The 16014-nt window shown below is 55.9% G+C and overlaps 2 protein-coding genes and 1 long non-coding RNA gene across 4 annotated transcripts in view; 1 reads left to right on the top strand and 2 right to left on the bottom strand.

Annotated features, from left to right (window-relative positions):
- The window catches only part of LOC126942416 (uncharacterized), a 183158-nt gene that overhangs the window by 109721 nt on the left and 57423 nt on the right, over window positions 1–16014 (bottom strand). The gene's annotated exons all lie outside the window — the stretch shown is intronic.
- COPE (COPI coat complex subunit epsilon) overlaps window positions 1–16014 on the bottom strand; it is a 55970-nt gene that overhangs the window by 13111 nt on the left and 26845 nt on the right. Inside the window, exons 2-3 of one of the 2 annotated variants that reach the window (XM_050769745.1) lie at window positions 6171–6326; window positions 872–934 (exon numbers count right to left, since the gene is read on the bottom strand). In XM_050769745.1, coding sequence (XP_050625702.1) covers window positions 872–934; window positions 6171–6296 — 189 coding nt within the window. In that variant the 5' untranslated portion in view covers window positions 6297–6326. Of the gene's footprint in view, window positions 1–871; window positions 935–6170; window positions 6347–16014 lie in introns of those variants that run through there. The other variant, XM_050769746.1, reaches the window with a different exon arrangement.
- Window positions 6685–16001, top strand: DDX49 (DEAD-box helicase 49). The gene is made up of 13 exons (XM_050769647.1): window positions 6685–6799; window positions 7695–7818; window positions 8796–8881; window positions 8976–9097; window positions 9459–9646; window positions 9736–9876; window positions 11332–11407; window positions 11701–11777; window positions 11960–12057; window positions 13698–13772; window positions 15168–15256; window positions 15367–15438; window positions 15529–16001. Exons 1-13 carry the CDS (start codon window positions 6685–6687, stop codon window positions 15715–15717), a joined length of 1452 nt encoding a protein of 483 aa, XP_050625604.1. The 3' UTR covers window positions 15718–16001.

The following is a 16014-nucleotide window of genomic DNA, read 5'->3' as shown; positions in this document are numbered from 1 at the left end:
CGAAGCATGTGTATCACAAGGTCAGGAGATCGAGACCATCCTGGCTAACATGGTGAGACACTGTCTCTACTAAAAATACAAAAAATTAGCCAGGCATGGTGGCAGGCGCCTGTGGTCCCAGCTACTCGGGAGGCTGAGGCAGGAGAATGGCGTGAACCCGGGAGGCGGAGCTTGCAGTGAGCTGAGATTGAGCCACTGCACTCCAGCCTGGGCGACAGAGCAAGACTCCATCTCAAAAAAACAAAACAAAACAAAAATACAAAAACATTAGCCAGGTGTGGTGGCAGGCACCTGTGGTCCCAGCTACTCTGGAGGCTGAGGCAGGAGAATGGTGTGAACCCGGGAGGTGGAGCTTGCAGTGAGCCGAGATCTTGCTGCTGCACTCCAGCCTGGGCAACAGAGCGAGACTCCATCTCAAAAAAAAAAATATATATATATATATACACACACACACACACACACACACACACCCATACACCCCTCCACACACACACATAAATATAAATTAGCCAGGTGTGGTGGCACGCGCCTATAGTCCCAGCTACTCCGGAAGCTGAGGCAGGAGAATCAGTTGAACCCAGGAGGCGGTTGCAGTGAGCTGAGATCGAGTACGACGGAGCAAGACTCCGTCTCAAAAAACATAAAAATCAAGAAACTGTGACCCAGGCCCCCCGGCCTGGCAGTCTCGGGCCTCCGTGACACAGCCGCCTTCACATGCTGGCTGCGCTGGCTGTTCAGTCACTGGACACTGCAGGCCCGGGTCCCTGCTTTGTTTACTGTCCCCGGCACCCACACTGTGGTGCCTTCCCGTTCCCAGGTCTACCCTCTACTCTGTTCATCGCTCTCGCCCCCCGCCAGGGCCCGCACTCACCTGCGCGAGGTACGCTCTATACAGAAAGACGTCGCTCTCCACGTCTCTCTCCGGGCTTGACGGCTGTGGGAACCAACGCGGGTCAGGACGCACAGGGGGAGGCCCAGCGCAGCCCACACAGGGTGAGCATGACAGACAGGCCCCTGTACGCTGGGCACAGGTGGCTTCTCTGGCAGGGTCGGAGGTCTAAGTCCTAGCCCTGATCCTCCGCAGCCCGAGAGTGGCCTCTGCTGGGGGTACCCTACACGGGCGATGCCTGATCTCATCCCGCGCTGACACCACCCCAGGAAGGAGGCTTGCTCCAAGTTCAGCGCCTGCTCCAGCCACACTTAAGAAGCCAGGGTGGTGCCCGCACCTCTAACTTCTGGACATGGGGCCACTGTGGATTGATTCCTGCTTTTGTCTCAAGACATTTTGATCTCAGTGTGGCTACCCCAGTGTGGTGACATCTGTGTCCAGCCCTGGCCAGGGGAGACCCTGGGGATGGCTCTGTACTTGGGCCACACGCCCACAGTCCAGCCACTGCACAGAACTGAGGGGACAAGAGGGAGGTGACCTGTGGCAACATCCATTTAGGGACGATAAGGAAGCTGCCCTTGAGCCCAGGCCAGGCAGGGAGGCTGGGGCCCCTCCTCCAGAACCCAGCTGTGCAAGCTGCCCCCGGGCACTGGCTGACTTCCCGGGGTGCCCATGGCAGGCGGTCACAGTGCAGCTCAGCCCGTGGCCTGAGGGTGCTGGCCCAGGCCCCTGGGGACTTCAAGAGGAAAGTACAGATGGGAAGGGGCCCAGCCACCTCAGCATCACCACTCCAACCACCTCTCCACAGAGGGGACTGAGAAGGCTCTCAGCAAGAGGGCCTGCCAGCTGTCAAGGCACAGGGTCAAAGGACCCAGTACCCAAACCAGGGGAGTCACTCTGCCCTGTCCTCTGAGGCCGAGAACCACAGATTCCAAGCCACATCTCTTCCTTCTCCCCAGCCTGAGGGAAGAGCGTGAATGTCAAACGTGTCCTCATCCCAGGCCCCTGCAGAACTGGCCCCAGCCTGACTCAGGCTGCCATTGCCAAGAGGCCCCAGCAGCTTCTGCTCAGGCCCTGCTGGCCAGAGTGGGTATCTGGCTGTGATTTGGAACAAGATGCCATCTAAATAAATAACTCCTAGAAGAACGTCAAAGGCATGGAGGGTGGAGGCTGCAGAAATCAAGCCCCACCTGCAAATGGGATGGACAGGTGAAAGACGTACCTTCTCGAGCATGTAAAGAAACATATTATAGGCCAGGCACGGTGGCTCATGCCTGTAATCCCAGCACTTTGGGAGGCCGAGGTGGGTGGATCATTTGAGGTCAGGAGTTCCAGACCAGCCTGGCCAACATGGTGAAACCCCGTCTCTACTAAAAATACAAAAATTAGTCGGGTGTGGTGGCGGGCACCTGTAATCCCAGCTACTCAGGAGGCTGAGGTAGGATAATCATTTGAACCCGGGAGGTGGAGGCTGTAGTGAGCCGAGATCACACCATTGCACTCTAGCCTGGGCGACAGAGCAATACTCTGTCTCAATAAAAAATAAGTAACTCTCAGTCAACCTTCTGAGGTGGACATCAGTTAGGTGACCAGCTGAGGGTTGCATGCCATGCTCAGTTAAAAAAGAGACAGGCCAGAAGCAGTGGCTCACATCTGTAATCCCAGTGCTTTGGGAGGCCAAAGCAGGAGGACTGCTTGAGCCCAGGAGTTAGAGACCAGCATAGGCAACATAGCGAGACCCTGTGTCTTTTTTTTTTGAGATGGAGCCTTGCTCTGTCGCCCAGGCTGGAGTACAGTGGTGCGGTCTCAGCTCACTGCAACCTCTGCCTCCCGGGTTCAAGATATTCTTCTGCCTCAGCCTCCTGAGTAGCCGGGACTATAGGCACGCACCACCACGCTGGACTAATTTTTGTATTTTTAGTAGAGATGGGGTTTTACCATATTGGCCAGGCCGGTCTTGAACTCCTGACCTTGTGAACCAGCCACCTCGGCCTCCCAAAGTGCTGGGATTACAGGCGTGAGCCACCGCGCCCGGTCTGAGACCCTGTGTGTATAAAAAAATGTTAAATATTAGCCAGGTGTGGTAGCGTGCACCTGTAGTCCCAGTGACTTGGGAGGCTCATGAAGGAGCATCGCTTGAGCCTAGGAGGTTGAGGCTACAATGGACTATGATCATGCCATTGCACTGCACTCTGGCCTGGTGACAGAGTGAGACCTTGTCTATCTTTAGGGGAAAAAAAAGAGACAGAAGCTGGCTGTTGGGCTTTTCTTTTTTTTTGAGACAGAGTCTCGCTCTGTCGCCCAGGCTGGAGCACAGTGGCGCAATCTCAGCTCACTGCAACCTGCACCTCCCGGGTTCACACCATTCTTCTGCCTCAGCCTCCTGAGTAGCTGGGATTACAGGCACCTGCCACCACGCCCGGCTAATTTTTTTAGTATTTTTAGTAGAGACGGAATTTCACTGTGTTAGCCAGGATGGTCTCAATCTCCTGACCTCGTGATCTGCCCGCCTCGGCCTCCCAAAGTGCTGGGATTACAGGCGTGAGCCACCACGCTCGGCCAGCTGTTGGGCTTTCAAAGGGAGGACACAGTGGGGCACCATGGGGGGCACCAGGGTGGCCTCAGCCGCCCCTGTGTGAAATGCAATTGCCCAGGAGGCTGTGCGTGCAGAAGTGCTCAGAGGCTGCAGAGTGCACGGGAGAGAGAAGAGTGCCAGGAAGCATAACAACAACAAACGTGCAGACCGTGACCCTCACGTGAGGCTCTGGAACCGTTGTGGTTTTCCTTGACTCCCAGGGATGATGCTACCATCAGGTAGCATCGTGTGTCCCCGGGGTGGGAGAGCACTGCTCTTCAACCCCAAGGGCTCACTAGGATCACCTGGGAGCCCAGAAATCAGCAAAGCCAGTAGGCCACCTCCACCAAGGTCACCTGGCTCTAGGATGGTCCCAGCACTGGCCCCAGGTGGCTTAAGATGTGGCCATCGTTGAGGAATCAGAGTACTGTTTGGGAAGGCGGGTGATAGGATGGGGGCCCTGTAGCCAGAAACCCTGTGGGTAGTAACTCCTCCCTTCTGTCCCTGTAGCCAGCGACCTAACCGCACTGGGCCGCCAGCAACTCAAGGCCTATGAGCTGCTTCAATCCCAGCAGCTGGGCAGTGCCTGCCATCTTGTGGGCAACTGGCAAATGTCTGAGAAAGCCAGAAATGTCATGATGGTAGCCTTGTGCTGGGGTCAGTAAAGGGCAAAGACATGCCAGGTGCTCTCCCTGGGGCCACCTCAGGTGGGGCTGAGGTTGCTCGGGCCACTGTCATGAACTACCACAGACCAGATGGCTTAAAAAATGTATTCCTCAAAAATTAGCCAGGTGTAGTGGTGCAAGCCTGTAATCCCACCTACTCGGGAGGCTGAGGCAGGAGAATTGCTTGAACCTGGGAGGCGGAGGTTGTGGTGAGCTGAGATCATGCCACTACACTCCAGCCTGGGCAACAGAGCAAGACTCCATCTCAAAAACAAAAACCAAAAAAGCAAAAAACGAAAATTAGCTGGGCGTGGTAGTGGGCACCTGTAATTCCAGCTACTCAGGAGGCTGAGGCAGGAGAATCGCTTGAACCCGGGAGGCAGAGGATGCAGTGCGCTGAGATTGTGCCACTGCACTCCAGCCTAGGTGACAGAGGGAGTCTCTGTCTCCAAAAAAAAAAAAAAAAAAAAGTATTCCTGGCCAGGCACGGTGGCTCACGCCTGTAATCACAGCACTTTGGGAGGCTGAGGCAGGCGGATCTCAAGGTCAGGAGTTAGAGACCAGCCTGGCCAACACAGTGAAACCCCATCACTAGTAAAAATACAAAAATTAGCCGGGCGTGGTGGCGGGCGCCTGTAGTCCCAGCTACTCTGGAGGCTGAGGAAGGAGAACCGCTTGAACCTGGGAGGCAGAGGTTGTGGTGAGCCAGGATCGTGCCACTGCACTTCAGCCTGGGCAACAGAGCAAGACTCCATGTCAAAAACAAAAAACAAAAATTAAACGGGTGTGGTGGTGGGCACCTGTAATCCCAGCTACTTGGGAGAAGAATTGCTTGAACCCAGGAGGAGGAGGATGCAGTGAGCTGTGATTGTGCCACTGCACTCCAGCCTGGGTGACACACAGTGAGATTATGTCGCTTGACCCTGGGAGGCGGAGGTTGCAGTGAGCCGAGATCACGCCACTGCACTCCAGCCTGGCGACACGGCTAGACTCCATCTCAAAAAAAATAAAAAAAGAAAGAAGGAAAAAGAACCAAGAAAGACGTATGGGAACAGACACATAACTCTCCCTCCCGGATAAGCACAACAAAGAGACACAGAAGCAATTCAAGCCTCTGATAAACTCTCTCACCCTGAATCCTTAAAAACTCAGTCTGTAAAAGAGTGTGCCTCTGACCCAACTCGGCCAGAAGGCGCCTCTCAGGTTTGTTTTCTCTAAAATAAACCTGTCTTGACTGGCAAGTCACCTTTCGTGTTTCTTTCCTCTTTCTTTAATTCTTACAACTTTGTCACCCAGGCTGGGGTGCCAGTGGCGCGATCTCGGTTCACTGCAACCTCCGCCTCCGGGTTCAAGCAATTCTCCTGTCTCAGCCTCCCGGTAGCTGGGATTACAGGTGCCCGCCACCACGCCCGGCTAATTTTTGTATTTTTGGTACACCCAGGGTTTCTCCATGTTGCCCAAGCTGGTCTCAAACTCCTGGGCGCATGCGATACGGCCGCCTCGGCCTCGCAAAGCGCTGGAATTAAAGGTGTTTGAGCCACTAAGCTGGGAAACTGTGTTATCATTCTGAGTCCAGCGGAATACAGTGCCCGTCCATAAAAGTGCTCAATGAAGGATGAATGAATGAATGGTTAAGCTCTGAGAGAAATAACCAGGATCGGTGGGCAGGGAAACGTCCCTCTCTGAACTCTAGGGTTCTCATCCGTAAAATGAGGATAAACAACAGTCTCCACCTCACGGGAACTGAACGTATGGCTGGACAAAAAACACTTACTGTAACTACAGTGGCATAAACACCTCCCTTACTCAAAACGCCTTCAACGGCGCAGAGCGAGCGCTGTACGAGTGAGCAGTACCGTAAACTGTTACTGCTCGGGGTTCTGTCATGGGACAGTGATTACTCCTCACTGAACTGTGAAGAAGTGCCCAAAAAACGCGAGAAGAAAAGGGAAAGTTTTTAGATGCAGAACACGGCTCGCAGCCACCAGGAAGCGTCCTCCACCTCCGCCCCCAGCGTCCCCGCGCCCCTGCGCGGCCGCACCTTCACCCGCTGCGCCTCGTTTATGCACTGCTGGTAGCTGCCGATGTAGAAGGCGTTCTTTACGTCGAACAGCTCATCCACCTCCCCGGAGCCGCCGGACGCCGGGCCGGGGGCCGGAGGCGCCATGTCGCTGTCTTCTCACCGGCTCCTCTTCCTGAAAGACACGTCGGCCGGAAGCAAGACGCCTTCACGGGCACGCTGGGAAATGTAGTTTACTTTTTCCGAGTGGCGGCGAAGTAAGCCAATGGGAAGCTCCACAATGATAAGCAAGAGGGCGGGAGACGTAAGTGCGTCACGCAGGGCATCTCGGGAATTGTAGTGTGTTTCTGCAAGCCAATGGGATCCGGGGAAACATGATAAAGATGCGGTCGAGGCTGGGAATGGGCTGAGGGAGCTGGAGAAGGTGGGACCACGCAGGAGGCAGATCCAATAAACAGGAAGAGTTTTCTCGTGACGTCGTCGGCGCGCGCCGGAAGCGCAGATCACACGGGCCCCCACACGGCTGGTCACAAGGATGTCAGGTTTCGCGGAGCTCGGGCTGTCGTCGTGGCTAGTGGCACAATGTCGGCAGCTGGGTTTGAAGCAGCCCACGCCCGTGCAGCTCGGCTGCATTCCCGCCATCCTGGAGGGTAAGTATGGCTCGGTGCCTTCCCCAAGAGGCGTCTCCGCTCCTCTCGACCCCTTTCCCTTCTCGCAGCCTTTGCTCATTCCGGTTCCACGAGGCGAGGGGTAACCTCCGGCGTTACAGGAGATCCGGGGTTCCGGAGGCCGACTGGACAGTGTTGGCATTTAGCTTGCATGACCGACTCGCTTTATGTCCGTACACAACTGATGTAATCTCTGAAATTTTCATAGTCTCAGCACAGGGAGGGTTTGATGAATGACTAATCGATAGTATCGCAAAATCCTGCAGACTTGGTACTGCTATTTTTATTTTACAAATAGAAGTTGAGGCTGTCAAAATTGCTGGTAGATCCAGGACTCCTTGGTCCTGTGATTGCTCCTCTAGGAGCAGGTCTTCTCTCTGCTTCTCTAGCCCAACCCAGTTTGGCCATTAAAGAGAGGCCCACAGGAAGCCTAAGATGTGACAAGTCAGGGATTAAATAAACAAATGAAGGGGTCAACAGGGAGCACAAGATGCCTATGAGGGAAGGGAATTCTGGGTTCCCCAAGTTCATGTGCTCCTGGAGGGAGTTAGAATGAGGTGGTGGGAAGCTGTGGGCATCTCAGGTCAAATAGATATGGGTTCCAGTCCAGCCTGCTCCTCACTGGCTGTGTGTCCTGGGCAGGTCTCTGAAACCCAGTTTTCCTTTCTGTTAAATGGAGACGATAATCCCTTCCTAGGATTTGTCCGTTGCCAGTGGAAAGTGGTCAGTATGCCCAGAATGGAAAAGGCTTACTGGCACACAGGACTTGACGCACAGTGATTGCTCACTAAACGCTTTGTAAGCTGTTGTACACTGTGCCCAGTGGAATGGCTGTCCACACATGGAGGGTACTGATGCTGCTTTGTCCTCAACCCAGGTCGAGACTGCTTGGGCTGTGCCAAGACAGGCAGTGGGAAGACAGCAGCGTTTGTCCTTCCCATCTTGCAGAAGCTTTCTGAGGATCCCTATGGCATCTTCTGCCTCGTCCTGACACCCACCAGGTGAGTCCCCAGCAGGCCTCCTGGGTATGGGTTAACCAGCTGTGTTCTCTTGGGCAAGCACCTTTCCCTCTCTGAGCGCCCTTTTCCCACGTGTGAGATGAGGATGAAAATCTTGCTACCCGCTTCTTAGGGGTCCTGCAGAATTAAACCAGATGGCCCGGGTGCAGTGGCTCACACCTGTAATCCCAGCACTTTGGGAGCTCCAGGTGAGCGGATCACTTGAGGCCAGGAGTTCGAGACCAGCCTGACCAACATGGAGAAACCCCATCCTTACTAAAAATACAAAAAAATTAGCTGGGCATGGTAGCGCATGCTTGTAATTCCTGCTACTCGGGAGGCCAAGACAGGAGAATTGCTTGAACCCAGGAGGCGGAGGTTGCGGTGAGCCGAGATCACACCATTGCACTGTAGCCTGGGCAACAAGAGCAAAACTCCGTCAGAAAGAGAGAAAGAGAGAAAGGGAGGAAGGGAGGAAGGGGCAGGCAGCAGAAAGGGTATTGGGGCCTGGGCATATTGGAGCCAGTTTGAGAAAGGCCTTGAATGCCAGGCGGAGGGTTAGAATTGATTCTGGGGGTATGTGAGCAGCAAAGGTCATGGGCCAGGGAGAGGCTAGGACAGAGTTGGTTGGGGACAGAGAGGAGGAGAGGAGGCTGATGCTTGAGACCCTCTGGCTGGGGCAACTGGCTGGTGGTGAGGCCACTGCTGAGAGGCAAACTAGGGGAAGGCGCGGGTTTGGGGTAGGAAGAGATGCTGAGGCCAGTTTGGGTTGGGCTGGTGAGGAGGGATGTTCCAGGCTGAGCCTGGCGAGGGGGCAGGGGCCACAACAGCCTCCAAGGCTCAGCATCAGAGCCTTTGTGAACAGGACGGGGCAAGTCAGGAGCCTGGGGGCTCAGGGAGGAACGCTGGGGATGGAGAGGGGAATGGGGGGCAGGCCCAGAACCACTACCTGACCCAGCCTGGCCCCTCCACACCCACAGGGAGCTGGCCTACCAGATCGCAGAGCAGTTCCGGGTCCTGGGGAAGCCTCTAGGGCTGAAAGACTGCATCATCGTCGGTGGCATGGGTACGGGGGCTGGGAGGCGGGGGAAGCCCCAGCATGGGACCTCAGCAGCTTTGGACCACCCGCCCAGCCCTGCCTCTCATACTCTGTCTCCCAGACATGGTGGCCCAGGCACTGGAGCTCTCCCGGAAACCACATGTGGTCATCGCCACACCAGGGCGCCTGGCAGATCACCTGCGCAGCTCCAACACTTTTAGTATAAAGAAGATCCGCTTCCTGGTGAGTTCGCCCCGCCCCTGCAGACTTCAGGAGCTGGGCTCGGAGCCTCCAGTCCCAGCGTCAGAGTCTGAGGCACCATGTCATCCATTTAGGAAACGTATGTTTCTTAGACTTTCCAGTAAAATGCTAGGAACAGTGACAAGGACCATTCAAGGACCAAAAAGAGGGGACCCATTCCTAGCAGTGTTATTTGGGGGTAGGGCCTTGCTGAGACTTGGGTGAGGGGCAGGCCTCCCTTGGAAGGAGGGTACTCCAGGGCCTAGGGTCCATGTCCACGCCTCTCAAAGAGGCCTGTTTCAGGGATGGCCAAGACCCGGGGTCATGGACGACACCCTCACCCCTGCCCCCACTGGCACGGCAGGTGATGGACGAGGCAGACCGGCTGCTGGAACAGGGCTGCACTGACTTCACCGTCGACCTGGAGGCCATCCTGGCGGCTGTGCCGGCCCGCAGGCAGACACTGCTGTTCAGCGCCACGCTGACCGACACACTCCGGGAGCTACAGGGCCTGGCCACCAACCAGCCCTTCTTCTGGGAGGCACAGGCCCCGTGAGTCTGCAGCCCAGACAGTGTGGGGAGGGCAGCTCCATCCTACAGGCAGGGACACTGAGGCGTGCAGTCTACCTGTCCATCCCCAGGGTGAGCACCGTGGAGCAGCTGGACCAGCGCTACCTGCTGGTGCCCGAGAAGGTCAAGGACGCCTACCTGGTCCACCTGATCCAGCGCTTCCAGGATGAGCATGAGGACTGGTCCATTATCATCTTCACCAACACGTGCAAGTGAGCGGGGCTCGCCTCTCCCCTCCCATCGCCCTTCAAAGGAGGAGGTGGCCCAGTGTCTTGGGTCTGGGACACAGTCTCAGCTCTGCTCAGCCTGTAGGTCATGGGGGCTTTCCTCAAGGAGCCAAGGTCACCCCATCTGAAGGTGCAGCCGGGCTTTGGGGTTCCTCAGACCAGCCCTTGATGGAAGGTCCAGGAAACCCCTGCAAGTGTCTGTTTGAGTAGCTCATTTGCTGTGTTCTGGGGGTGTCACTAAACTTTTCTGGGCCTCTAGTCCCGTCTCAGAGGAAGCTGTGACAACTAACAGGCCTGGTGTGCATCTGCGCAGACACCCCGGGGGAGGGCAGTTCACATCTTCTCCATTGAGCTGTTTGGGAAGATCCTGAGAAGCTGGAGACTCTTCCAGCATGAGCCAGGATAGAAGGGCAGAAGTCAAGGCGCTTTAAATGTGTTACCTCCCAGAAGAGGAAAGTTGGGACTGGGCGCAGTGGCTCCTGCCTGTAATCCCGGCACTCTGGGAGGCTGAGGTAGGCGGATCACCTGAGGTCAGGAGTTCGAGACCAGCCTGCCCAATGTGGTGAAACTTTACCTCAACTGAAAATATAAAAATTAGCCAGGCATGGTGGTGAGCACCTGTAGTCCCAACTACCGTGGAGGGTGAGGTGGGTGAATCACTTGAACCTGGTAGGTAGAGGTTACAGTGAGCCGAGTTGGTGCCACTGCACTCCATCCTGGGGGACAGAGCGAGACTGTCTCAGGAAAAAAAAAAGAGAAAAGTTTGGCTATAGGGTGGCTGTCAGGCACGGCAGGATCCAGCAGCTTATGTGATGGTCCCCATCCTTTCTCCCTGTACCCTTGTTTCTACTCTGTCTTCTTCTGCTGGCTCCTTCTCGGCCTTCTTGGTAACAGTGACCACCCCTAGCAAGTCAGTTTCCAGCCCTGCAGTCCCAGGGCCAACTCCTGTCAGTTCCAGCTCCAGGGAGGGATCAGCAGAGAGTATATCAGGCAGGCAAGGCCTGTGCCAACCCTCATCCTGCCTCTTTTTTTTTTTTTTTTGAGAGTTTCATGCTGTCCCCCAGGCTGGAGTGCAATGGCGCACTCTCACCTCACTGCAGCCTTGCCTCCTGGGTTAAATTCTCCTGCCTCAGCCTCCTGAGTAGCTGGGGCTACAGTCATGCACCACCATGCCCGGCTAATTTTTGTATTTTTAGTAGAGACGGGGTTTTGCCATGTTGGGACAGGCTGGTCTTGAACTCCCGGCCTCAAGCAATCCACCCGCCTCAGCCTCCCAAAGTGCTGGGATTACAGGCGTGAGCCACCGTGCTTGGCCTGCTGCCTCTCCTTTGTAAGCTTCATGGGGCCACTGTGCTAGGTGTCTCAGGGGCGGGTGGGGGCAGGAACACCTTCCCAGAACCCGAGAGCTGGAGGGATTGACAGGCCCATCCTTCCCGCCAGGACCTGCCAGATCCTGTGCATGATGCTGCGCAAATTCAGCTTCCCCACCGTGGCTCTGCACTCCATGATGAAGCAGGTGAGGCCACCCCGGGACACCTCCCGGCCTCAGACATCGGCCCCGATCCTTCCTTCTGCCGGGCGCCTTCTTCCTGCCGCCTGGTCTCTTCTGGTCCCAAAATATCGCAGCTCACGAGGCCCTCCCCGACCACATCTCTTTTAGCCGTCACTCATTTGTCCCGGTCTGACTTCTCATGGCCACCTTCCTCAATGGACAGCTGGGGGACTGTCCCGGCCTCTACCCTGTCCCCAGGCCTCACACAGAAAACCCTGCCTTCACTCATTCCCAAGTTTCTTCCCAACCCCGTGCAGAAAGAACGCTTTGCCGCCCTAGCCAAGTTCAAGTCCAGCATCTACCGGATCCTGATCGCAACAGACGTGGCCTCCCGGTGAGCAGCCCCCAGTCCCCTGCCAAGGGCACTCCCTCGTTTACTACAAGGCCCCACGGATGAGAAGGCTGGCCTCAGGCATGTCAGGCAGCCCCAGCCTCCCTGCTGAGTGACCCTGGGTGAGTCCTAGCCTCGGTTTCCCCACATGGACAGTGGAGCTGACAAGCCACATCTCCCTCCAGAGGCCTGGATATCCCTACGGTACAGGTGGTCATCAACCACAACACTCCCGGGCTCCCCAAGATCTACATCCACCGAGTTGGCCGGACGGCCCGTGCAGGTGAGTGGTGGAGGGGGAGGCCGGGCCTTGGGCCCCTGTCCCTCCAGCCTGCCCAGCAAATTCAGGTGGTAGGACGTGGGTAGGGTGCAGCCCACAGATGAGAGCTACTCAGGGCCATGTTTGCAAGTTGGGGAGTTGTCCTTTCTGAAGCAACGGTGAATCCCAGCTACTCGGGAGGCTGAGGCAGGAGAATCACTTGAACCCAGGAGGTTGCAGTGAGCCGAGATCGCACCATTGCACTCCAGCCTGGGCAAAAAGAGCAAAACTCTGTCTCAAAAAAAAGAAAGCATAGGGTAGGGTAGGGTAGAATGCCAGGCGCGGTGGCTCACGCCTGTAATCTCTGCACTTTTGGAGTCCAAGGCAGGCAGATCACAAGGTCAGGAGTTCGAGCCCAGCCTGGCCAACGTGGTGAAACCCTGTCTCTACTAAAAATACAAAAAAATTAGCCAGGTGTGGTAGAGGGCGCCTGTAATCCCAGCTACTCAGGAGGCTGAGGCAGGAGAATTGCTTGAACCTGGGAAGCGGAGGTTGCAGTGAACAGAGATTGCACGATTGCATTCCAGCCTGGGTGACAGTGCAAAACTCTGTCTGAAAAAATAACTAACTAAATAAATAAGTAAATAAAGGCCGGGCGTGGTGGCTCATGCCTGTAATCCCAGCACTTTGGGAGGCAGATCACGAGGTCAGGAGATCGAAACCATCCTGGCTAACACGGTGAAACCCCATCTCTACTAAAAATACAAAAAATTAGCCAGGCATGGTGGCGGGTGCCTGTAGTCCCAGCTACTCGGGAGGCTGAGGCAGTAGAATGGCATGAACCTGGGAGGCAGGGCTTGCAGTGAGCCGAGATTGTGCCACTACACTCCAGCCTGGGCAATGGAATGAGACTCTGCCTCAAAAAAAAAAAAAAAAAAAAAGTAAATAAAATAAAAATATAAGATAAAGCAAACGCCAGTGAGGTGCTGCCTTCACCCAAGCCAGGTGATGAACTGAGCAGCGTGGGGCTGCCTCCTGGGAGGGTGCAATACAGCCCCAGCCCCTACTACTTGCTGCTGCCCGTCAGGGAGGGCCATGGTGTCCATGAGATGCTCTCACTTCTCGAGACAGGAAAGATGTGGTTGCTGGGGTCAAACTGGGCCTGGACCTTCTATCCTGACCCTGTAGTGCTGGGCAGGTCACTTCTGCTCCCCAGACCTCACATGGCGGATAATGAGAACAGTGACGTCCACGTGGGTCTGCCATGAGGGTCCCGGACCTTGTCCGCCATCAGTGCAGTTTCGGCCCTAGTCACCGTCACAGAAACAGCAAGCAGAGATCTTGGTCTGAGGCCTGTCGGGGCTAATGGCTGGCATTACTTAGACTGGGTTCCCTGGCAGCCAAGCCAAAAAGGGAAATCAGACAGTAACTGACTGCTGTTTAAGGCCAGACCGGCAGAACTGCGTCTCGCCAGCGACCTGTCCTCCACACAGAGGTCTTGCTTGGGGTCAAGCCCAGATACTCTGGGCTGATCCCTCCCAAGCCCAAGCCCTTGTTCAGCATCTCCAGGAGGACCCCTGAGCTGTGTAGCCATCAGGATCTGCCCTTATTCGCCCCATGTCCTGACCCCCAGCACATAGCAGATAACTGGCACATCCCCACAGGGCGGCAGGGTCAGGCCATCACGCTGGTGACACAGTACGACATCCACCTGGTGCACGCCATTGAGGAGCAGATCAGTGAGTGGGGTGGAGGGGTGGGTGGAGGAGGGGGGGCGGGGTGGGCAGAGGTGGGTGCCTCAGGGAGAGACCCATTTGCCCCTGTCAGACACCAGCCGGCCTGCTCCCATGAGCAGATTTAGGCTGGGCTTCCTTCCCTAGGCACCCCCTAAAGAAGTTCTTTTGTCCATTTATTGAAACAGACTTCCCATAGTTGCTGCCAGCAGCTGAAAGCCACATGAGTCAGGAGGGGACTTGGGTTTCTCAGACTGTGGTGTGTGGAAGGCCCCTGAGATGTCAGAGGCCCCACTGACAGGGCCTGGGCCTGCTAAAAACCTCTAGGAGTAGTTTCATACGCAGCCAAGACAGAGACACTTCCTAAGGTATCTCTGATCACTGCATAGACTGTCCTAAAATTTAGAAACAATTGGACTTGGCCGGGCACAGTGGCTCACGCCTGTAATCCTAGCACTTTTGAGAGGCCGAGGTGGGCGGATCACTTGAGCCCAGGAGTTGGAGACCAATCTGGGCAACATGGCGAAACCCTGTCTCTACTAAAAATACAAAAATTAGCCAGGTGTGGTAGCGCACACGTGTAATCGCAGCTACTTGGGAGGGTGAGGCATGAGAATTGCTTGAACCCGGGAGGCAGAGGTTGCAGTGAGCCGAGATCGCGCCATTGCACTCCAGCCTGGGGGACACTGAGACTCTGTCTCAAAGAAAAAAAAAAAAAAAACATCTGGACTTGAAGGCCAGGCGCGGTGGCTCACACCTGTAATCCCAGCACTTTGGGAGGCCGAGGTGGGTGAATCACTTGAGCCCAGGAGTTTGAGATCAGCCTGGGCAACATGGAGAAACCCTGCCTCTCCAAAAAAATACAGAAACTGGCCGGGCATGGTGGCGCACGCCCGTAGTTCCAGCTACTCAAGAGGCTGAGGTTGGAAAATTGCTTGAGCAGAGGCTATAGTGAACTGTGATTGAGCCATCGCACTCCAGCGTGGATGACAGAGTAAGACCCTGTCTTCAAAAAAAGAGAAAGCAAGAAATATCTGGACTTTAAAGGACACTGTTTCCAAGACATCAATATTCATGGTTAAACTCATAATGCTGCTAACACCAAAAAATAAAAAAAGGGAGGCTGAGGCACGAGAATTGCTTGAACCCGGGAGGTGGAGGTTGCAGTGAGCCGAGATAGTGCCACTGCACTCCAGCTTGGGCGACGGTGAGACTGAAAGACAGCGGTCCATACCTTCCTTAGCTCAGAAATCCCTGATCTTGCCCACCTGGCCCTTACCTGATATGACCCCAGATGGCCTTGCATACCCCACAGCATGGGGAACTCACTACTTGGCTGAACTCCCACTCCATGGCACGTCTCCTCCCCACCCCCAACCCCCGGCTTTACTGTCCCCATAGAGAAGAAGCTAGAGGAATTCTCCGTGGAAGAGGCCGAGGTGCTGCAGATCCTCACGCAGGTCAACGTGGTGCGAAGAGAGTGTGAAATCGTGAGTGTCAGAGGCGGGCGGGGACCAAAGTGCTCTCCGGAGCCGGTGGTGCTCCCTTCCAGGTGGGGCCTCCACGACCGGCATCTCCTTACCCCGCTTCCCTCCACCAGAAACTGGAGGCGGCCCACTTTGATGAAAAAAAGGAGATCAACAAACGGAAGCAGCTGATCCTGGAGGGGAAGGTGAGGGCCGAGCCCACAGGTAGGGGTGGGTGGCTAGGTTCCCTGGGTGGGGTCACCAGCTCAGCCGTCCCCTGGTCCTCTCTGTACCAGGATCCTGACCTGGAGGCCAAGCGCAAGGCCGAGCTGGCCAAGATCAAGCAGAAGAACCGGCGCTTCAAGGAGAAGGTGGAGGAGACGCTGAAGCGACAGAAGGCCGGCAGGGTTGGCCACAAGGGGCATCCACCCAGGGCCCCACCTGGGTCCCACTCAGGCCCAGTCCCCTCCCAGGGCCCTGCCTGAGCCCCACACAGCCATCTGCCCGGTCCTGGACTCTTCTATGGAGCTGAGGGTTGGAGGAAACTTCCTTGGGGCCTACCCAGTGCCCCGCAGTGGAACCCGTGGGCGCTCGTGTTGTGCGGGCCCTGCTCCTCTGCCCCAAAACCACTGGCTGGCCCCCTCCCTGAGCCTTGGCCAAGATTCAGGCTGCAGAGGAAGAAAGAACATGGCGGAGGTTGTGACCCCGACCCAAGGTCACCCCTTAGGGGTGCCGCATACAGGAGGTGCTCAATAAACGGGTCTTTTGACTTAGCCTCACTT

Source organism: Macaca thibetana, chromosome 19, assembly GCF_024542745.1.
Source record: "Macaca thibetana thibetana isolate TM-01 chromosome 19, ASM2454274v1, whole genome shotgun sequence".
Lineage (NCBI taxonomy): Eukaryota > Metazoa > Chordata > Mammalia > Primates > Cercopithecidae > Macaca > Macaca thibetana.
The sequence above is the reverse complement of the archived record's forward strand: the minus strand, read 5'-3'. Positions and strand labels throughout refer to the sequence as shown.